The sequence below is a fragment of the Drosophila miranda genome, chromosome XR (genome assembly GCF_003369915.1).
Source record: "Drosophila miranda strain MSH22 chromosome XR, D.miranda_PacBio2.1, whole genome shotgun sequence".
In the NCBI taxonomy this organism is placed as follows: domain Eukaryota; kingdom Metazoa; phylum Arthropoda; class Insecta; order Diptera; family Drosophilidae; genus Drosophila; species Drosophila miranda.
This window is the reverse complement of record NC_046674.1, coordinates 50,695,145-50,712,398: the sequence shown is the minus strand read 5'-3', so window position 1 is coordinate 50,712,398 and position 17,254 is coordinate 50,695,145. Positions and strand designations below refer to the sequence as shown.

At 47.3% G+C, this 17,254-nt stretch overlaps 4 protein-coding genes across 4 annotated transcripts in view; all 4 read left to right on the top strand.

Annotated features, from left to right (window-relative positions):
- The window catches only part of LOC117186212, a 49,454-nt gene extending 35,982 nt beyond the window's left edge, over positions 1-13,472 (top strand). Inside the window, exons 3-4 of the mRNA XM_033386553.1 lie at positions 2,171-2,506; positions 12,678-13,472. Coding sequence (XP_033242444.1) covers positions 2,376-2,506; positions 12,678-13,218 — 672 coding nt within the window. The 5' untranslated portion in view covers positions 2,171-2,375 and the 3' untranslated portion in view covers positions 13,219-13,472. The remainder of the gene's footprint in view (positions 1-2,170; positions 2,507-12,677) is intronic.
- LOC117186211 lies at positions 1,523-2,183 on the top strand. Its single transcript, XM_033386552.1, has 3 exons — positions 1,523-1,607; positions 1,734-1,826; positions 1,902-2,183. The coding sequence occupies exons 1-3, from the start codon at positions 1,538-1,540 to the stop codon at positions 2,162-2,164; spliced, it is 426 nt and encodes a 141-aa protein (XP_033242443.1). The 5' UTR covers positions 1,523-1,537; the 3' UTR covers positions 2,165-2,183.
- On the top strand, positions 11,848-12,644 carry LOC117186213. Its single transcript, XM_033386554.1, has 2 exons — positions 11,848-11,997; positions 12,342-12,644. Exons 1-2 carry the CDS (start codon positions 11,883-11,885, stop codon positions 12,593-12,595), a joined length of 369 nt encoding a protein of 122 aa, XP_033242445.1. The 5' UTR covers positions 11,848-11,882; the 3' UTR covers positions 12,596-12,644.
- Positions 13,473-16,303: 2,831 nt separating the features above from the next.
- LOC117186109 lies at positions 16,304-17,017 on the top strand. The gene is made up of 2 exons (XM_033386204.1): positions 16,304-16,667; positions 16,731-17,017. The coding sequence occupies exons 1-2, from the start codon at positions 16,631-16,633 to the stop codon at positions 17,015-17,017; spliced, it is 324 nt and encodes a 107-aa protein (XP_033242095.1). The 5' UTR covers positions 16,304-16,630.
- Positions 17,018-17,254: the final 237 nt, after the last annotated feature.

Below are 17,254 nucleotides of genomic sequence, written 5' to 3'. Positions count from 1 at the left end.
TCTCAAAAACTTTCAGTCATGGTGTTGTGCAAAGTTGTTACACCTTAATGCCTCGAAATGCAAAGTTATGACATTTCATCGTTCTAGCCCTTTGTTGGCTCCCTATACCCTATTTGGTGGTTCTCTTGAGAGAATTACCCTGGTGGATGATCTGGCTGTTATGTTAGACCCCAAGTTAAAGTTTTCCGAACACATTTCTACCATGGTAAATAAGGCCATGGGCGTGCTTGGGTTTATAAAGAGGTGGTCAAAAGAATTTGACGACCCTTATATAACAAAGACTCTCTATACTACGCTAGTTCGTCCGATTTTAGAATACGGCTCCTGTGTATGGTGCCCTCAGTACAAAGTACACCAGGACCGTAAAGAATCAGTACAGAAAAACTTTTTACTCTTTGCTCTGCGGGGCCTTAACTGGGATGCGGGTGTAAGACTCCCATCTTACTCTAGTAGACTACTATTAGTAAACCTCCCATCCTTAGTTAACCGTAGAAAAATGCTTGGTGTGATATTTATGCACAACTTGATCAGGGGTGACATAGACAGCCCTGATCTGTTGAGCCGCATAAACTTCACGATTCCTATTAGACTGACTAGAAATTTTATACCGTTGTTCCTTCCACCTTGTAGATCGAATTATTCCTTGCATAAACCGTTTAGGGTCTTATGCTCGGACTATAATTCCCTCTACCATATCATATCCACCACTAATTGTCTTCCTCTTATTAAATTACTAATCCTTACACACCTTTCTAGTAATTAGTAACTGTAGTGGTATTTGTATTTTGATTGCATGCTTAGTTTCTTAGTAAGTTTAGTGCTATTTTTCCTCGAATGTTAGTCTAATAGCTATCTTTCTTGCATGTTCGCGTTCGGTTCGGCTACGCACCGTGCCTCATGCGGCAGCGCCCCTCGGTCGGTTGGGCGGCAGGAGGGCTGCGTTTTGCCTGGGATCCGCGCGTAACAATCTTCTGCTGGTTTCACACGGGCCACTTGACGGTGAAAGATGCAGTCATTGCATGTCAACGTCCAAAGAAGAAATCCTCGATACGAGACTTCAATGTTGAGCAGAAATGCTCTGTGGAATCTTTACGTTAATACTGTACTACACGATATAGACAATTCGAGATTTATTCATTTGGACTACAGTCAACTTCAACTTTAATTGAAAACGCGTATGGGGTACAATTTAATGGTTAACGGTTAATACGGGCTTAAGCGCGGCCGGCTGCAACTGCTTGATTGTCGCTATGATTTCGTCGACACGCAAACGACGACTGTTCTTGGTGATCGGAGACGAGGTTACGCCGCCCTGAACGAAGCATTGAACGAAGCCATTTCCTGAGTAGGCAATCGCAGTTAGACAGCTTTCACTTTTTCACTCTTTGTACTTTATCCCTTAGAAAACCGTCCAGATACAGTATCTGAAGGATCAAAAAGTGTCGAAAATCAATTAAAAGGTGAACATCCCACGACAGGGAGAGGGAGAGAGGGCAGGGGGCAGGGGGCGAGTGGCACGCTCCAAATTGGCGTTGGAATGTCCCATAATAAACGGAACCTTGTGCATCGGAAGTCGATACGCGCCCAAAGGCAGTTGATAAAGCAAAGTGAGTATCTACCGCGGTACAGATGCAAATGCAGATACAGATGCAGCTACAGATACAGATACAGATACAAGACCCCAAAAGTATGCTTCACAAATGAATGACAAATGATTCACGTTTATTCATTAGATTCAAAGCTAAATGGCCTGAATGTGAATGTGGCCAGGACACGGCCGCGGTTCCCCACTCCGGAGGTGGCAAAAGACGGCAGCACGAATCCAGGTGAGCAGCATGCGTCTCCCCTCCTCTCCGAGCACCCCACTCATGCACCGTATTGTGTATCCGTATCCACTGTAGCCTCTAGTGCCGTCGTAGTGGCGCCATCACAACACCAAAGCACACCACAGCAGCCCCCGCAACAGCCACAGGGAGGGCGCACCACATTTACCCCTCCTTCTACACCACAACCAACACCACGAGCACGGGCATGGGCATGGGGATGGGCATGGGCATGGGAGGGGGCATGCATCTGGGGCACGATGGCGGCGGCCAGGTGCTGGGCACCCTCCTCCTGTCGCCCATCAAAGAGATGGACAGCTCCTCATCGAATAACACTCTGATTCCAGGACACCCAGCCACAGCGGCCCTGGCGCAGGCCATCAACATGAAGGATGGCTTTCCAGCAGTCAGCAGAGAGTACCGGGCACAGATACTCCCGCAGATGCAGATGCAGATGCAGATACTCCAACCACAATCTCTCTCCCCTCGATTCTCGATTCCGAAGCCTTCTCCGCTGCCACGAACATCACCACGCTGTCGTTTCCCTTCACGATGGCCAACAGCAGCGGCGGCGGGGACACCATTCCCACGGGGACCCTGAGCATCCTTCCCATCGCGGCGAACGCCCAGCTGCCGACCATCACGACAACGGCCAGTGGCTACGAGCCCAATGACGTCATCACCACGATCCCCGTCTCGCTCTCCATTCAGCGCTCCCCCTCGTCCCTCAGGACGGCTACAGCAACAGTGGCTCCAGCAACGGCATGACCGTGGGGCCGGGTGCGGGCGGCGGCGGCGGCATCACCACCACGTCCCTCCTGTTCGTGAAGCCCCTGAACGGCAGCGGAAAACGGCAACGGCAACATTTCGCGGAACAACAGCTTCAGTCTGAGCCTCAACCTGCAGGACCCCACAGTGCGCTCCTCGGTGCGTTCGGCAGGAGCCCCCACAGTGGATACAGTGGACAACTGTACCTGTATCGTCCAAGCCTCCCTGGTTCTCCAAGTATTTGTCATACTTAAAAAATAATAAATCCCGGCTCTATAAAAAGTACCAGAAGTCGGGCTCCACGTTGGCCTTAGCTCTATACTCCTCCGCTCGCTCTCTGTTCCTTGCCGTCAATAGTCAGTGTTATAATCATTACCTTTCACAATGTAGTAGTAATTTTCGTAGTGATCCTAAAAAATTCTATTCGTTCGTTAATTCTAAGCGCAAGTCAAACGTTTTTCCTCCGTCCCTTCATTACCAGAACAAAACAGAAGCTTCTGCTGTTGGTATTGCAAATTTATTCGCTAACTTTTTCCAAACAACGTACTCGTCTCATATTTACAACGCATCCACTCCGTATCCGTACCAGCTACCTCAAGCTAACAGTATTTTTCTGCCCTTTTTCGAGGAAAGCGTTGTTCTTGAAGGTTTGTCATCTATGGACATATCGTTTTCTGCGGGTCCAGATAAGGTACCAAGTTGCATCTTAAAACACTGTGCCCAGTCCCTTTGCAAGCCCTTGACCTTTCTCTTCAACCTCTCCTTGGAACAGTCTTGTCTCCCAGTAATTTGGAATGAGTCCTACATCATTCCGCTTCACAAAAAAGGTTCAAGATCAAACATTGAAAACTATCGTGGTATCGCAAAGCTTTCCGCCATCCCGAAGCTTCTTGAGTTCCTGGTCACCCGGCAACTGCAACATCTTTGTTGCAGCTTGATATCTCCGTCGCAACACGGTTTTTTCAGACATCGTTCAACATCGACTAACCTTCTTGAGTTTTCTAACCTAATCCACCGTGGTTTTCAAATTGGTTTGTAGACGGATGTAGTTTTTACGGACTTCAGCAAGGCATTCGATTCTGTGAACCATGCTCTGCTTATTCAAAAGCTCTCCTTATTAGGGTTCCCAACGAATCTTCTAGATTGGATTTTGTCCTATCTCTCTAACCGTACTCAACGTGTTTTGTTTTCTAACGTGTTGTCAAATACTGTTAATGTTACTTCAGGTGTGCCACAGGGAAGTCATCTGGGCCCGCTTCTGTTTATTTTATTTGTGAACGACCTTCCTCAAGTTATAACATACTCTACTACACTAATGTATGCTGATGATGTCAAAATCTGTCTTTCTTACTCTGATTGGTATTTGCACACACGCCTTCAACTTGATCTAAGTGAACTACTATTGTGGTGTTCAACTAATCTTCTTTTTCTGAACCTTTCCAAATGCAAACTTATGACATTTTACCGTCGCGCTCCTCATTTTGTCTCATATGTTCTAGGAAATCATGTCCTTGAGCGAATTTCGAGTTCAAATGACCTCGGAGTCCTTTTTGATCATAAGATGTGTTTCAACACCCATATAGCTGCAACTGTAAATAAAGCTAAGGGTGTTTTAGCGTTCATCAAGCGTTGGTCCAAGGAGTTTGACGACCCGTACGTTACGAAACAACTGTACATCTCGTTAGTACCTCCTATATTGGAGTATTGTTCTTGTGTGTGGAGCCCGCAGTATAAAGAGCAGCACGCTGTTATTGAATCCGTGCAAAAGCAATTTTTAATTTTTGCCCTTCGGAACTTTAACTGGGACTCGGGTAGAATCTTGCCACCCTACCGGTCTAGGCTAAATCTTATTGACCTGCCGTCGTTGCAGAATATGCAATGGCGTAATGTTCGTGCACAAGCTCCTTCTTGGGACTGTTGACTCCCAAACTCTCTTGGGTCAGATTGACTTGGCCGTTCCATCCAGACCTACCCGTACTTTTAGGCCTATCCGTCTACCCATATGTAGGTCTAATTATGCTGATCATGAACCTTTTAGGGTTTTATGCCATAATTATAACTCCCTCTGTCTAACCCTATCCCCTGAACTGTCTCTTAAACTAATTGCGTGCAATATTTATAATCATTTAAATTTAGCTAACTTTTAACTTATCTTTTTCTGCCTTTAGTAACTAAGTACCATTATTAACAGATAATTTGTTAATTTAATAAATAAATAAATAAAACTCTTCATCCGTTGGCACGATCGCCCTGCCCAGAGCGGCGCCACGGCAACGGTAACGGCAGCGGCCACGAGTGCTCGCTTAACCCTCGCCAAACACAGTCCCGAGGCCAAGACAGGGGAGGTCTATGTCTGAGCGGAGGAACAGGACACCTATTCCGACCCATCTACTGGATCCACTGGATAGCTTTCGTCGTAGGTTTAAGCACCCCCTTCCAGAACCACTGATACGATATTATCATCTAGGAAAGAGAACAAAACAAGAGTAATCCTCTCTTCGGATTGTACATACATATGCACACATCAATATACATACATATATAGCCCACAGACGGATCGTATCGTAATGGATCGTATCGTGCGGCACACGCGAGTCTTTCTCGATAGTTGGGCGAATAAATTACGAATAAAATCTTTACCAAGAGAATCTCCATTATATTACCCGTGCAAACATTGGACCGTGTAAATACTTTGGAACCCCCCCTCCCCCTCACCATCCTCCCCAAAAAACATAATATGTGATATGCGATTAATGTATGTGTTTTTGTTTTTGTTTGTTCAAGCTATAAAATTTGTGCATCTTTAGGATTAATGTGGCTGGCAAAAACCCTCTTGCTGAACCCTCCACGAGGGTGCCGGCTGAGCAATGGACACTGCATTATCCCGGGCGAGGATAATGCACTGTCGCTTGCCCTGACCGGGGTAATGCAGTGTCTAGCTAAGGCTATGGTCCATCGTCTTCCCGATCTAAAGTCGGGGAACTGAAACAATGCCATGGCTGGAGGTGCCTGGCGGCCAGGCATAAAACGCTAGGGGGTGGTCCCCCCGAAAGACATTAACCGGTATGGACCTTCGGGCCAAATATGGAGGCTGATAAGAAGCAAGCACGGGTTGGAATGTCAACCCAAACGTCGGTGGAAAGCGTGACTGCTACCACCGGCGGGCACGGGGAGGAGCAATCCTCTTTGCGTGTCGCCAGCGGTCACACCTCGGGCATGGCGGAAGCAGGCCATGTCAGTTGTAATACTACTGCCACAAAAACGACGCGTTGCAGGGTGAGCCGCGCGGGTGCCGTTGTCGACGCAGACTCGGACCCGGAGAGCGTGCTATCCATTAGCAAGACCGAAGAGGAAAGCCTTCTCCGCTCGCCGGAATCAGGTACCAGCTCCCTGCGTAGGGAAGGGTCGAAGCGTATGAAGGCAAAAGCTCAGTATAAGGCGGCCCTCAAGTTACTGAGCCGGCTCCAGGGCAAGGCGGATACCTCCCAAGAGGAGAAGTCCCAGCTAGCCTGGGCTGAGCAACGGGTACAGGAGGGCCGCGAACACTACGCGCAGTTGCCCCAGATGAAGGCAACAAACGGTGGATTCGCCAACAAAGTGGATGAGATGTTGGCCACCAAGAGGCAACGCTCGATCGAGAGTGCTGCCAAAGACACTCCGGCGAGCAAGCGGCAACGCGGGCCCAAGGTGGCCACCCCGCAGCCGAATACGAGGAAGCTGAGACAGAAGGCCATGGGCGAGGTGTCCAAGAGACATCTCATTGTGGCCTTGATCGACCGCAGCGACGAGAACGGGAAGATGACGGCGGCGCAGTGGAAGTTAGTCCACGCGCAGCTGGTCGAGGCACTATTCTCGCGAATGGAGGAGGACCCTAGCGCTCCCATGCCCACGTTCGATGGAGCGGGATGGCTGAACGGGGTCAAAATCCTCAAGTGTAATGACGACCCAACGCGGCAGTGGCTGGTGCAGAAGGTGCCCCTACTGGAAGCTCTGTGGGAGGGGGCCAAGCTGGAGGTGGTAGACAGGGAGCTGATCCCGTCCATACCAAAGGCGAAGGTGCTCTTCCCCATTGCTGTCCAGGGGGAGCGAGCACTGAAGCTGCTGCAGAGGCAAAATCCGGACGTGCCAACGGCTGACTGGAGGGTTCTGCATGCCGCACAGTGGCGATTTCGACGAAAAGAGGTGGCAAAAGTCAGAGATTTTTTTAGCGCTTTGGATTTAATGAATATACGCATTTAATAGAGAATTTTCCAGAGCTTTCAAAAATCAAACCTTCAAAAAATTCAGACTGTTTCAGCGCGCACAATTTTTTTAAACTTGTATTCAAATACTGCATCTTTCAGGTGGAAAAAAAAGTTAACTATGTAACGTATTATCTGTTTTTGGTATATTTTATTAGTTGCATTAATTCTTAAGAAAACTTTTTAAAAATATGGTCAGTTGCATAGGCAGTTGTTTAAAAAAGCTTGTTTTGCAAACCATCTAAAAATTAGGCTGTTTTTTAACTTTGACTGGACTTTTAAAAAATATTAACTAAATTTTCCCGAGATTTTTTTTGTATATGTTCCTTGAACTATTTATTACCTAAGTCTAAAAGCCCTTTCTGCGTTTCGGAGCCGTTTGGCTTCTATACCGATTTACCTGTCACAACCTCGCGCGAAAAACGGTCAAAAACGGCTATCACAGCTCTTAAATCCCATACAAAATCATATTTTGATCGTTTTTCGTGCGAGGTTGTGCCAGGTAAATCGGTATAGAAGCCAAATGGCTCCGAAGCGCAGAAAGGGCCTTTAAACTTAGGTAATAAATAGTTCAAGGAACATATACAAAAAAAATCTCGGGAAAATTTAGGTAAATATTTTTGTAAAGTCCAGTCAAAGTTGAAAAACTGCTCAAAATGTAGGTACTAATGAATCCATATGCTCAGGTACACTCAATATTAGAGCCTTATTACCTCAATTATGTTGTTGGTTATGAATCAATATGCAGGCTAGTATTTCTACCATTACCTGTCTTTTTTAGCAGGTTTTGTAACCTGCTTTTTATTATGTCAAAGGGTGGTACCTACATATGTGTATATATTGAATTCATTTTTAGCACATGGTCAAATTTTAATTGAACATCAGTGCCTACTAATTGGAGAGATGTCAGAGGAAGCCCAGGAAACAAGAAACAAAGACTACAAAAAAACAGGAATATGAATACGTGCAAGACATCACGAATTAAGCAAAACCAAGACGTTTTCAACATGTTGGCAGCCTCTTCAGATCCATATATTTCATCCATTAGATATGTGAGATCACAAATTAAATCGGCAAGCAGTTATTCTTCAGAAATGATAAGTTTATTAGATATTCCTCCCACTAAACAGGAAGTGGAGGATTATTGTACAGAAACAACAAAATTAAATCAACTTGCAGATTTAAAAAAAAAATTTTTTTTTATTTAAACTTTTTAATATTAGGTTTAGTTGAAAATTAATTAAAAAATAATATTTTATAGTAAAAAACACCATTAAAAGTAATTTTCGATAAAAAAAAAATAGAAATTGAGCATTTTACATTGGAAAATATGCACCGGCAACAAAGTTCAACTTTAACTCAACTCAATTTGACACCATGTGCTCCGCCAAATTTTTGGCCGGAGCATTTGGTGGTGAAGGAGTTTAAGGCTAAGAAGAAGAATAGGCGCCCCATATCCCTTACAAATCTTTCCAGTGTGCCACCCTCAACCTCAACTTCCCGTCTTGCTTCCACTTTTCCGAAAAACTAACTTCTCTTTTAGTAACGTATCAGAATGTTAGAGGCTTGCGTAGTAAGCTCAGCATTCTTTTCCGGGATAGTGTTGCATTTGCTTCCCACGTTATTGTGCTTACCGAAACCTGGTTAAAGCCGGACATTTTTAGTTCCGAGGTTTTAACAGGCCGGTACACAACTTTTAGTGCCCATGTCACGACATGACTTTGTTGACGGCTTGCTTGACCTGTCCCTGTCTCAAGTCAATCATGTAAAAAATTCCTTGGGTCGATTGCTTGATCTGTGCTTTGTATCGGATCCGACCTTACAAAGCTCGAGCTGTTGGTTACTCGAGCCCTTCCGCTCACTATACCTGAAGACGCCTACCATCCTACTTTCGAAGTGTCGCTAGATATAGGACCAACTGTATTGGATCGGTTGAGTAGGCCACCTGAACGTTTCCGTTGCTTTCGTAAAGCCAAATTTTAGAAGCTTTATAATCTAATTAGGGATTTTGATTGGTCCGCTTTGTACTTGTGCACTGATGTCATAAAAGGCACAAACATTTTTTACAATGCTCTTGGCACATTTTTTGATTCCTGTGTCCCGCTTTCTTGTCCGATTAGATCTGGAAAACCCCCTTGGTTTACCAAAGAGTTATCCAGTCTAAAAAACTTAAAATCAAGACTTTATAAAAAATTTCAAGAAGTGGGTTCTCCTACTTCTCACTCTCGCTATGTAATAGCTCGGTCAAACTTTTCAGTTCTTAATGCTCAATGCTATAAGAACTACCTATCTCGATGCAGGATACGTTTTTCTCAGGACCCTAAACAGTTTTACTGCTTCGTAAACAGTAAGCGTAGAACGTCCGCACACCCATCCTCGCTTTCATTTTGTAATACGTCGGCAAATAATGATCAGGCAATTGCCGATCTTTTTGCCCAATTTTTCCAAACCACCTATTCTGAGGAAAGCTACTCTGGTCATCCGTACCCATACGGTTTACCGAGGTCGAAAGGCATTTTCAGTCCCTTGTTAAATGAATGTTCTTTACTTCATGATCTTCGACTAGTTAAGCCGGTGTTTTCACCGGGTCCAGACGGGGTTCCAGGTTGTGTACTCAGGTACTGCGCCGAGGCTCTGTGTGGACCTTTGCTTAAACTATTCACCCTGTCCATTGATTCTTCTTGCTTCCCCCCGATCTGGAAGGAATCGTTTGTAATTCCTCTCCATAAAAAAGGTAACAAGTCTGATGCAAAAAATTATAGAGGTATAGCAAAGTTATCCGCTATTCCTAAAATGTTTGAAAAGGTTTTAACTCCGCACTTGCAACATCTCTGCAAGTCACTTATATCTCCAATTCAGCATGGATTTATAAGGCGGCGATCAACCACCACGAAGTTGTTAGAGTTTACCTCTTTCATTATTAAAGGCTTTCAAGGTAACTTACAGACGGATGTTATTTACACCGACTTTAGTAAAGCATTCGACTCTGTAAACCATTCCCTTTTAGCGCATAAACTTGAGCTTTTAGGGTTTCCGGCCAACCTCCTGAGATGGATTTCTAGCTATCCTTGTTCTAGGTCTCAAAGAGTCCTCTTCAAAAACACCCTCTCTTTACCAGTAAAGGTTTCTTGGGGAGTACCACAGGGCAGCCATCTAGGCCCCTTACTCTTCACACTCTTTATTAATGACTTGCCTTCAGTATTAACATACTCTCGAGTACTTATGTATGCGGATGATGTTAAACTCTGTGTCCAGTACAAGGACATTTCATTTCATTCTCGCTTGCAATCCGATCTCAAAAACTTTCAGTCATGGTGTTGTGCAAAGTTGTTACACCTTAATGCCTCGAAATGCAAAGTTATGACATTTCATCGTTCTAGCCCTTTGTTGGCTCCCTATACCCTATTTGGTGGTTCTCTTGAGAGAATTACCCTGGTGGATGATCTGGCTGTTATGTTAGACCCCAAGTTAAAGTTTTCCGAACACATTTCTACCATGGTAAATAAGGCCATGGGCGTGCTTGGGTTTATAAAGAGGTGGTCAAAAGAATTTGACGACCCTTATATAACAAAGACTCTCTATACTACGCTAGTTCGTCCGATTTTAGAATACGGCTCCTGTGTATGGTGCCCTCAGTACAAAGTACACCAGGACCGTAAAGAATCAGTACAGAAAAACTTTTTACTCTTTGCTCTGCGGGGCCTTAACTGGGATGCGGGTGTAAGACTCCCATCTTACTCTAGTAGACTACTATTAGTAAACCTCCCATCCTTAGTTAACCGTAGAAAAATGCTTGGTGTGATATTTATGCACAACTTGATCAGGGGTGACATAGACAGCCCTGATCTGTTGAGCCGCATAAACTTCACGATTCCTATTAGACTGACTAGAAATTTTATACCGTTGTTCCTTCCACCTTGTAGATCGAATTATTCCTTGCATAAACCGTTTAGGGTCTTATGCTCGGACTATAATTCCCTCTACCATATCATATCCACCACTAATTGTCTTCCTCTTATTAAATTACTAATCCTTACACACCTTTCTAGTAATTAGTAACTGTAGTGGTATTTGTATTTTGATTGCATGCTTAGTTTCTTAGTAAGTTTAGTGCTATTTTTCCTCGAATGTTAGTCTAATAGCTATCTTTCTTGCATGTTCGCGTTCGGTTCGGCTACGCACCGTGCCTCATGCGGCAGCGCCCCTCGGTCGGTTGGGCGGCAGGAGGGCTGCGTTTTGCCTGGGATCCGCGCGTAACAATCTTCTGCTGGTTTCACACGGGCCACTTGACGGTGAAAGATGCAGTCATTGCATGTCAACGTCCAAAGAAGAAATCCTCGATACGAGACTTCAATGTTGAGCAGAAATGCTCTGTGGAATCTTTACGTTAATACTGTACTACACGATATAGACAATTCGAGATTTATTCATTTGGACTACAGTCAACTTCAACTTTAATTGAAAACGCGTATGGGGTACAATTTAATGGTTAACGGTTAATACGGGCTTAAGCGCGGCCGGCTGCAACTGCTTGATTGTCGCTATGATTTCGTCGACACGCAAACGACGACTGTTCTTGGTGATCGGAGACGAGGTTACGCCGCCCTGAACGAAGCAATGAACGAAGCCATTTCCTGAGTAGGCAATCGCAGTTAGAGAGCTTTCACTTTTTCACTCTTTGTACTTTATCCCTTAGAAAACCGTCCAGATACAGTATCTGAAGGATCAAAAAGTGTCGAAAATCAATTAAAAGGTGAACATCCCACGACAGGGAGAGGGAGAGAGGGCAGGGGGCAGGGGGCGAGTGGCACCATACAGATTTCTGTGTGGGCCTCCAAAAGGGAATCGAATCGAATCGCTCCAAATTGGCGTTGGAATGTCCCATAATAAACGGAACCTTGTGCATCGGAAGTCGATACGCGCCCAAAGGCAGTTGATAAAGCAAAGTGAGTATCTACCGCGGTACAGATGCAAATGCAGATACAGATGCAGCTACAGATACAGATACAGATACAAGACCCCAAAAGTATGCTTCACAAATGAATGACAAATGATTCACGTTTATTCATTAGATTCAAAGCTAAATGGCCTGAATGTGAATGTGGCCAGGACACGGCCGCGGTTCCCCACTCCGGAGGTGGCAAAAGACGGCAGCACGAATCCAGGTGAGCAGCATGCGTCTCCCCTCCTCTCCGAGCACCCCACTCATGCACCGTATTGTGTATCCGTATCCACTGTAGCCTCTAGTGCCGTCGTAGTGGCGCCATCACAACACCAAATCACACCACAGCAGCCCCCGCAACAGCCACAGGGAGGGCGCACCACATTTACCCCTCCTCCTACACCACAACCAACACCACGAGCACGGGCATGGGCATGGGGATGGGCATGGGCATGGGAGGGGGCATGCATCTGGGGCACGATGGCGGCGGCCAGGTGCTGGGCACCCTCCTCCTGTCGCCCATCAAAGAGATGGACAGCTCCTCATCGAATAACACTCTGATTCCAGGACACCCAGCCACAGCGGCCCTGGCGCAGGCCATCAACATGAAGGATGGCTTTCCAGCAGTCAGCAGAGAGTACCGGGCACAGATACTCCCGCAGATGCAGATGCAGATGCAGATACTCCAACCACAATCTCTCTCCCCTCGATTCTCGATTCCGAAGCCTTCTCCGCTGCCACGAACATCACCACGCTGTCGTTTCCCTTCACGATGGCCAACAGCAGCGGCGGCGGGGACACCATTCCCACGGGGACCCTGAGCATCCTTCCCATCGCGGCGAACGTCCAGCTGCCGACCATCACGACAACGGCCAGTGGCTACGAGCCCAATGACGTCATCACCACGATCCCCGTCTCGCTCTCCATTCAGCGCTCCCCCTCGTCCCTGTCCATCGTGGACCTGGCCCAGGAGCAGGACGGCTACAGCAACAGTGGCTCCAGCAACGGCATGACCGTGGGGCCGGGTGCGGGCGGCGGCGGCGGCATCACCACCACGTCCCTCCTGTTCGTGAAGCCCCTGAACGGCAGCGGAAAACGGCAACGGCAACGGCAACATTTCGCGGAACAACAGCTTCAGTCTGAGCCTCAACCTGCAGGACCCCACAGTGCGCTCCTCGGTGCGTTCGGCAGGAGCCCCCACAGTGGATACAGTGGACAACTCTTCATCCGTTGGCACGATCGCCCTGCCCCAGAGCGGCGCCACGGCAACGGTAACGGCAGCGGCCACGAGTGCTCGCTTAACCCTCGCCAAACACAGTCCCGAGGCCAAGACAGGGGAGGTCTATGTCTGAGCGGAGGAACAGGACACCTATTCCGACCCATCCACTGGATCCACTGGATAGCTTTCGTCGTAGGTTTAAGCACCCCCTTCCAGAACCACTGATACGATATTATCATCTAGGAAAGAGAACAAAACAAGAGTAATCCTCTCTTCGGATTGTACATACATATGCACACATCAATATACATACATATATAGCCCACAGACGGATCGTATCGTAATGGATCGTATCGTGCGGCACACGCGAGTCTTTCTCGATAGTTGGGCGAATAAATTACGAATAAAATCTTTACCAAGAGAATCTCCATTATATTACCCGTGCAAACATTGGACCGTGTAAATACTTTGGAACCCCCCCTCCCCCTCACCATCCTCCCCAAAAAACATAATATGTGATATGCGATTAATGTATGTGTTTTTGTTTTTGTTTGTTCAAGCTATAAAATTTGTGCATCTTTAGGATTAATGTGGCTGGCAAAAACCCTCTTGCTGAACCCTCCACGAGGGTGCCGGCTGAGCAATGGACACTGCATTATCCCGGGCGAGGATAATGCACTGTCGCTTGCCCTGACCGGGGTAATGCAGTGTCTAGCTAAGGCTATGGTCCATCGTCTTCCCGATCTAAAGTCGGGGGAACTGAAACAATGCCATGGCTGGAGGTGCCTGGCGGCCAGGCATAAAACGCTAGGGGTGGTCCCCCCGAAAGACATTAACCGGTATGGACCTTCGGGCCAAATATGGAGGCTGATAAGAAGCAAGCACGGGTTGGAATGTCAACCCAAACGTCGGTGGAAAGCGTGACTGCTACCACAGGCGGGCACGGGGAGGAGCAATCCTCTTTGCGTGTCGCCAGCGGTCACACCTCGGGCATGGCGGGAGCAGGCCATGTCAGTTGTAATACTACTGCCACAAAAACGACGCGTTGCAGGGTGAGCCGCGCGGGTGCCGTTGTCGACGCAGACTCGGACCCGGAGAGCGTGCTATCCATTAGCAAGACCGAAGAGGAAAGCCTTCTCCGCTCGCCGGAATCAGGTACCAGCTCCCTGCGTAGGGAAGGGTCGAAGCGTATGAAGGCAAAAGCTCAGTATAAGGCGGCCCTCAAGTTACTGAGCCGGCTCCAGGGCAAGGCGGATACCTCCCAAGAGGAGAAGTCCCAGCTAGCCTGGGCTGAGCAACGGGTACAGGAGGGCCGCGAACACTACGCGCAGTTGCCCCAGATGAAGGCAACAAACGGTGGATTCGCCAACAAAGTGGATGAGATGTTGGCCACCAAGAGGCAACGCTCGATCGAGAGTGCTGCCAAAGACACTCCGGCGAGCAAGCGGCAACGCGGGCCCAAGGTGGCCACACCCCAGCCGAAGACGAGGAAGCCGAGACAGAAGGCCATGGGCGAGGTGTCCAAGAGACATCTCATTGTGGCCTTGATCGACCGCAGCGACGAGAACGGGAAGATGACGGCGGCGCAGTGAAAGTTAGTCCACGCGCAGCTCGTCGAGGCACTATTCTCGCGAATGGAGGAGGACCCTAGCGCTCCCATGCCCACGTTCGATGGAGCGGGATGGCTGAACGGGGTCAAAATCCTCAAGTGTAATGACGACCCAACGCGGCAGTGGCTGGTGCAGAAGGTGCCCCTACTGGAAGCTCTGTGGGAGGGGGCCAAGCTGGAGGTGGTAGACAGGGAGCTGATCCCGTCCATACCAAAGGCGAAGGTGCTCTTCCCCATTGCTGTCCAGGGGGAGCGAGCACTGAAGCTGCTGCAGAGGCAAAATCCGGACGTGCCAACGGCTGACTGGAGGGTTCTGCATGCCGCACAGTGGCGATTTCGACGAAAAGAGGTGGCAAAAGTCAGAGATTTTTTTAGCGCTTTGGATTTAATGAATATACGCATTTAATAGAGAATTTTCCAGAGCTTTCAAAAATCAAACCTTCAAAAAATGCAGACTGTTTCAGCGCGCACAATTTTTTTAAACTTGTATTCAAATACTGCATCTTTCAGGTGGAAAAAAAAGTTAACTATGTAACGTATGATTCTGTTTTTGGTATCTTTTATTAGTTGCATTAACTCTTAAGAAAACTTTTTAAAAATATGGTCAGTTGCATAGGCAGTTGTTTAAAAAAGCTTGTTTTGCAAACCATCTAAAAATTAGGCTGTTTTTTAACTTTGACTGGACTTTTAAAAAATATTAACTAAATTTTCCCGAGATTTTTTTTGTATATGTTCCTTGAACTATTTATTACCTAAGTCTAAAAGCCCTTTCTGCGTTTCGGAGCCGTTTGGCTTCTATACCGATTTACCTGTCACAACCTCGCGCGAAAAACGGTCAAAAACGGCTATCACAGCTCTTAAATCCCATACAAAATCATATTTTGACCGTTTTTCGTGCGAGGTTGTGCCAGGTAAATCGGTATAGAAGCCAAATGGCTCCGAAGCGCAGAAAGGGCCTTTAAACATAGGTAATAAATAGTTCAAGGAACATATACAAAAAAAATCTCGGGAAAATTTAGGTAAATATTTTTGTAAAGTCCAGTCAAAGTTGAAAAACTGCTCAAAATGTAGGTACTAATGAATCCATATGCTCAGGTACACTCAATATTAGAGCCTTATTACCTTAATTATGTTGTTGGTTATGAATCAATATGCAGGCTAGTATTTCTACCATTACCTGTCTTTTTTAGCAGGTTGTGTAACCTGCTTTTTATTATGTCGAAGGGTGGTACCTACATATGTGTATATATTGAATTCATTTTTAGCACATGGTCAAATTTTAATTGAACATCAGTGCCTACTAATTGGAGAGATGTCAGAGGAAGCCCAGGAAACAAGAAACAAAGACTAAAAAAAACAGGAATATGAATACGTGCAAGACATCACGAATTAAGCAAAACCAAGACCTTTTCAACATGTTGGCAGCCTCTTCAGATCCATATATTTCATCCATTAGATATGTGAGATCACAAATTAAATCGGCAAGCAGTTATTCTTCAGAAATTATAAGTTTATTAGATATCGCGGGGTGTGGTGCGACGCACTCATTATAAGTCGGGGGACGGATTGTATCGAAACCTTTTAGGTTCGTTACAACTCCGAACCAAGTTTCTGCGCAAGTCGCTTCTCGGTTCTCGTCGTCGTCTTTTTATAGGCCCGTATTACTGGGTCCGCGGGTTTGAAAGTGCACTTCCGCGTCGGGGTGCAATTCGCCGTTTTTGGTGACCGTCGCAGACTTTCGCGGTGTCATCTTTCCGCAGTTGATGAACCCGGAAGACCGCACTTGGCCGATGGCTTGACCTGGAGTGGGGAAAGTCTCCACGACATGATGTCTTTGGTCAGCGTTATGGAGTTGGCGCGTGTTGTTCGGTGGCTGCGTGCGGAGAGGGGGCGTTGGTTGCGGGGTGTGGTGCGATACGCTTATTATGAGTCGGGGGACGGATTGTATCGAACCCTTTTAGGTTCGTTACATTTGAGAAGTCGAAAGGTTTACCCAGGAGACGGTAAAGCCGGAAAAAGAGACGAGAGATGCCTGCAAAGAAAAAAGTTGAAGGCAAAGCTAAAGGTAAAGGAAGTACTCGGTTCTGTGGCCATCGGACAGTCGTAACTTTGCCAAATCTCATTTCAGCCGGGAGTGGGGAGTCGCTGCGTGGGCATACAGGACCTGCGGCAACCGCCAAGAAGCCCAGCCAGACGCCGACCACCGGTTCCCAGGCGCCATCGCAGACCACCGCAAAGTCGAGGCCCACCGGTCTCGAGACGATTTTTGAGCGGCCCGGCGATGAGGACGCTGCCCAGGTGAAGGACGACGGCCCGACCAGCAGCCATGCCGTGGCATTCGGCGAGTGCCAACGGCGCGGCCTCGCCCTGGGTACGGGCGAAAAAAAAGAACCCTGTCGCAGAAGCGATGCCTGAAGGTACGCAACACCTTGGGCGAACGCAGCACCCGGCACATGATGACAATGCGGGCGTTCCGCGTTACTTTTGACAGCGTAATGCTCGGGGGCTCGGACGATGAAGGCGAGTCGGTCGGAGTCGCTCCTGCAGTCGTTCCCGTAGTCGCTCCCGTAGCTGCTCCCGGAGTCGCTTCCGTAGCTGCTCCCGGAGTCTCTCCCGCTGGAGGAAACGCCGGTACAAAGCAGCCGGCACCAT

What these genes read in the sequence shown, in the direction of transcription:
- LOC117186213 (XM_033386554.1), top strand. Translation starts at nt 11,883, where the DNA reads ATGATTCACGTTTATTCATTAGATTCAAAGCTAAATGGCCTGAATGTG. An exon ending in AGACGGCAGCACGAATCCAG is followed by an intron (nt 11,998 to 12,341) that starts GTGAGCAGCATG and finishes CTCTGATTCCAG; the next exon opens with GACACCCAGCCACAGCGGCC.
- LOC117186211 (XM_033386552.1), top strand. Translation starts at nt 1,538, where the DNA reads ATGTCCCATAATAAACGGAACCTTGTGCATCGGAAGTCGATACGCGCC. An exon ending in AAGGCAGTTGATAAAGCAAA is followed by an intron (nt 1,608 to 1,733) that starts GTGAGTATCTAC and finishes TTTATTCATTAG; the next exon opens with ATTCAAAGCTAAATGGCCTG. An exon ending in AGACGGCAGCACGAATCCAG is followed by an intron (nt 1,827 to 1,901) that starts GTGAGCAGCATG and finishes TATCCACTGTAG; the next exon opens with CCTCTAGTGCCGTCGTAGTG.
- LOC117186109 (XM_033386204.1), top strand. Translation starts at nt 16,631, where the DNA reads ATGCCTGCAAAGAAAAAAGTTGAAGGCAAAGCTAAAG. An exon ending in AGTTGAAGGCAAAGCTAAAG is followed by an intron (nt 16,668 to 16,730) that starts GTAAAGGAAGTA and finishes ATCTCATTTCAG; the next exon opens with CCGGGAGTGGGGAGTCGCTG.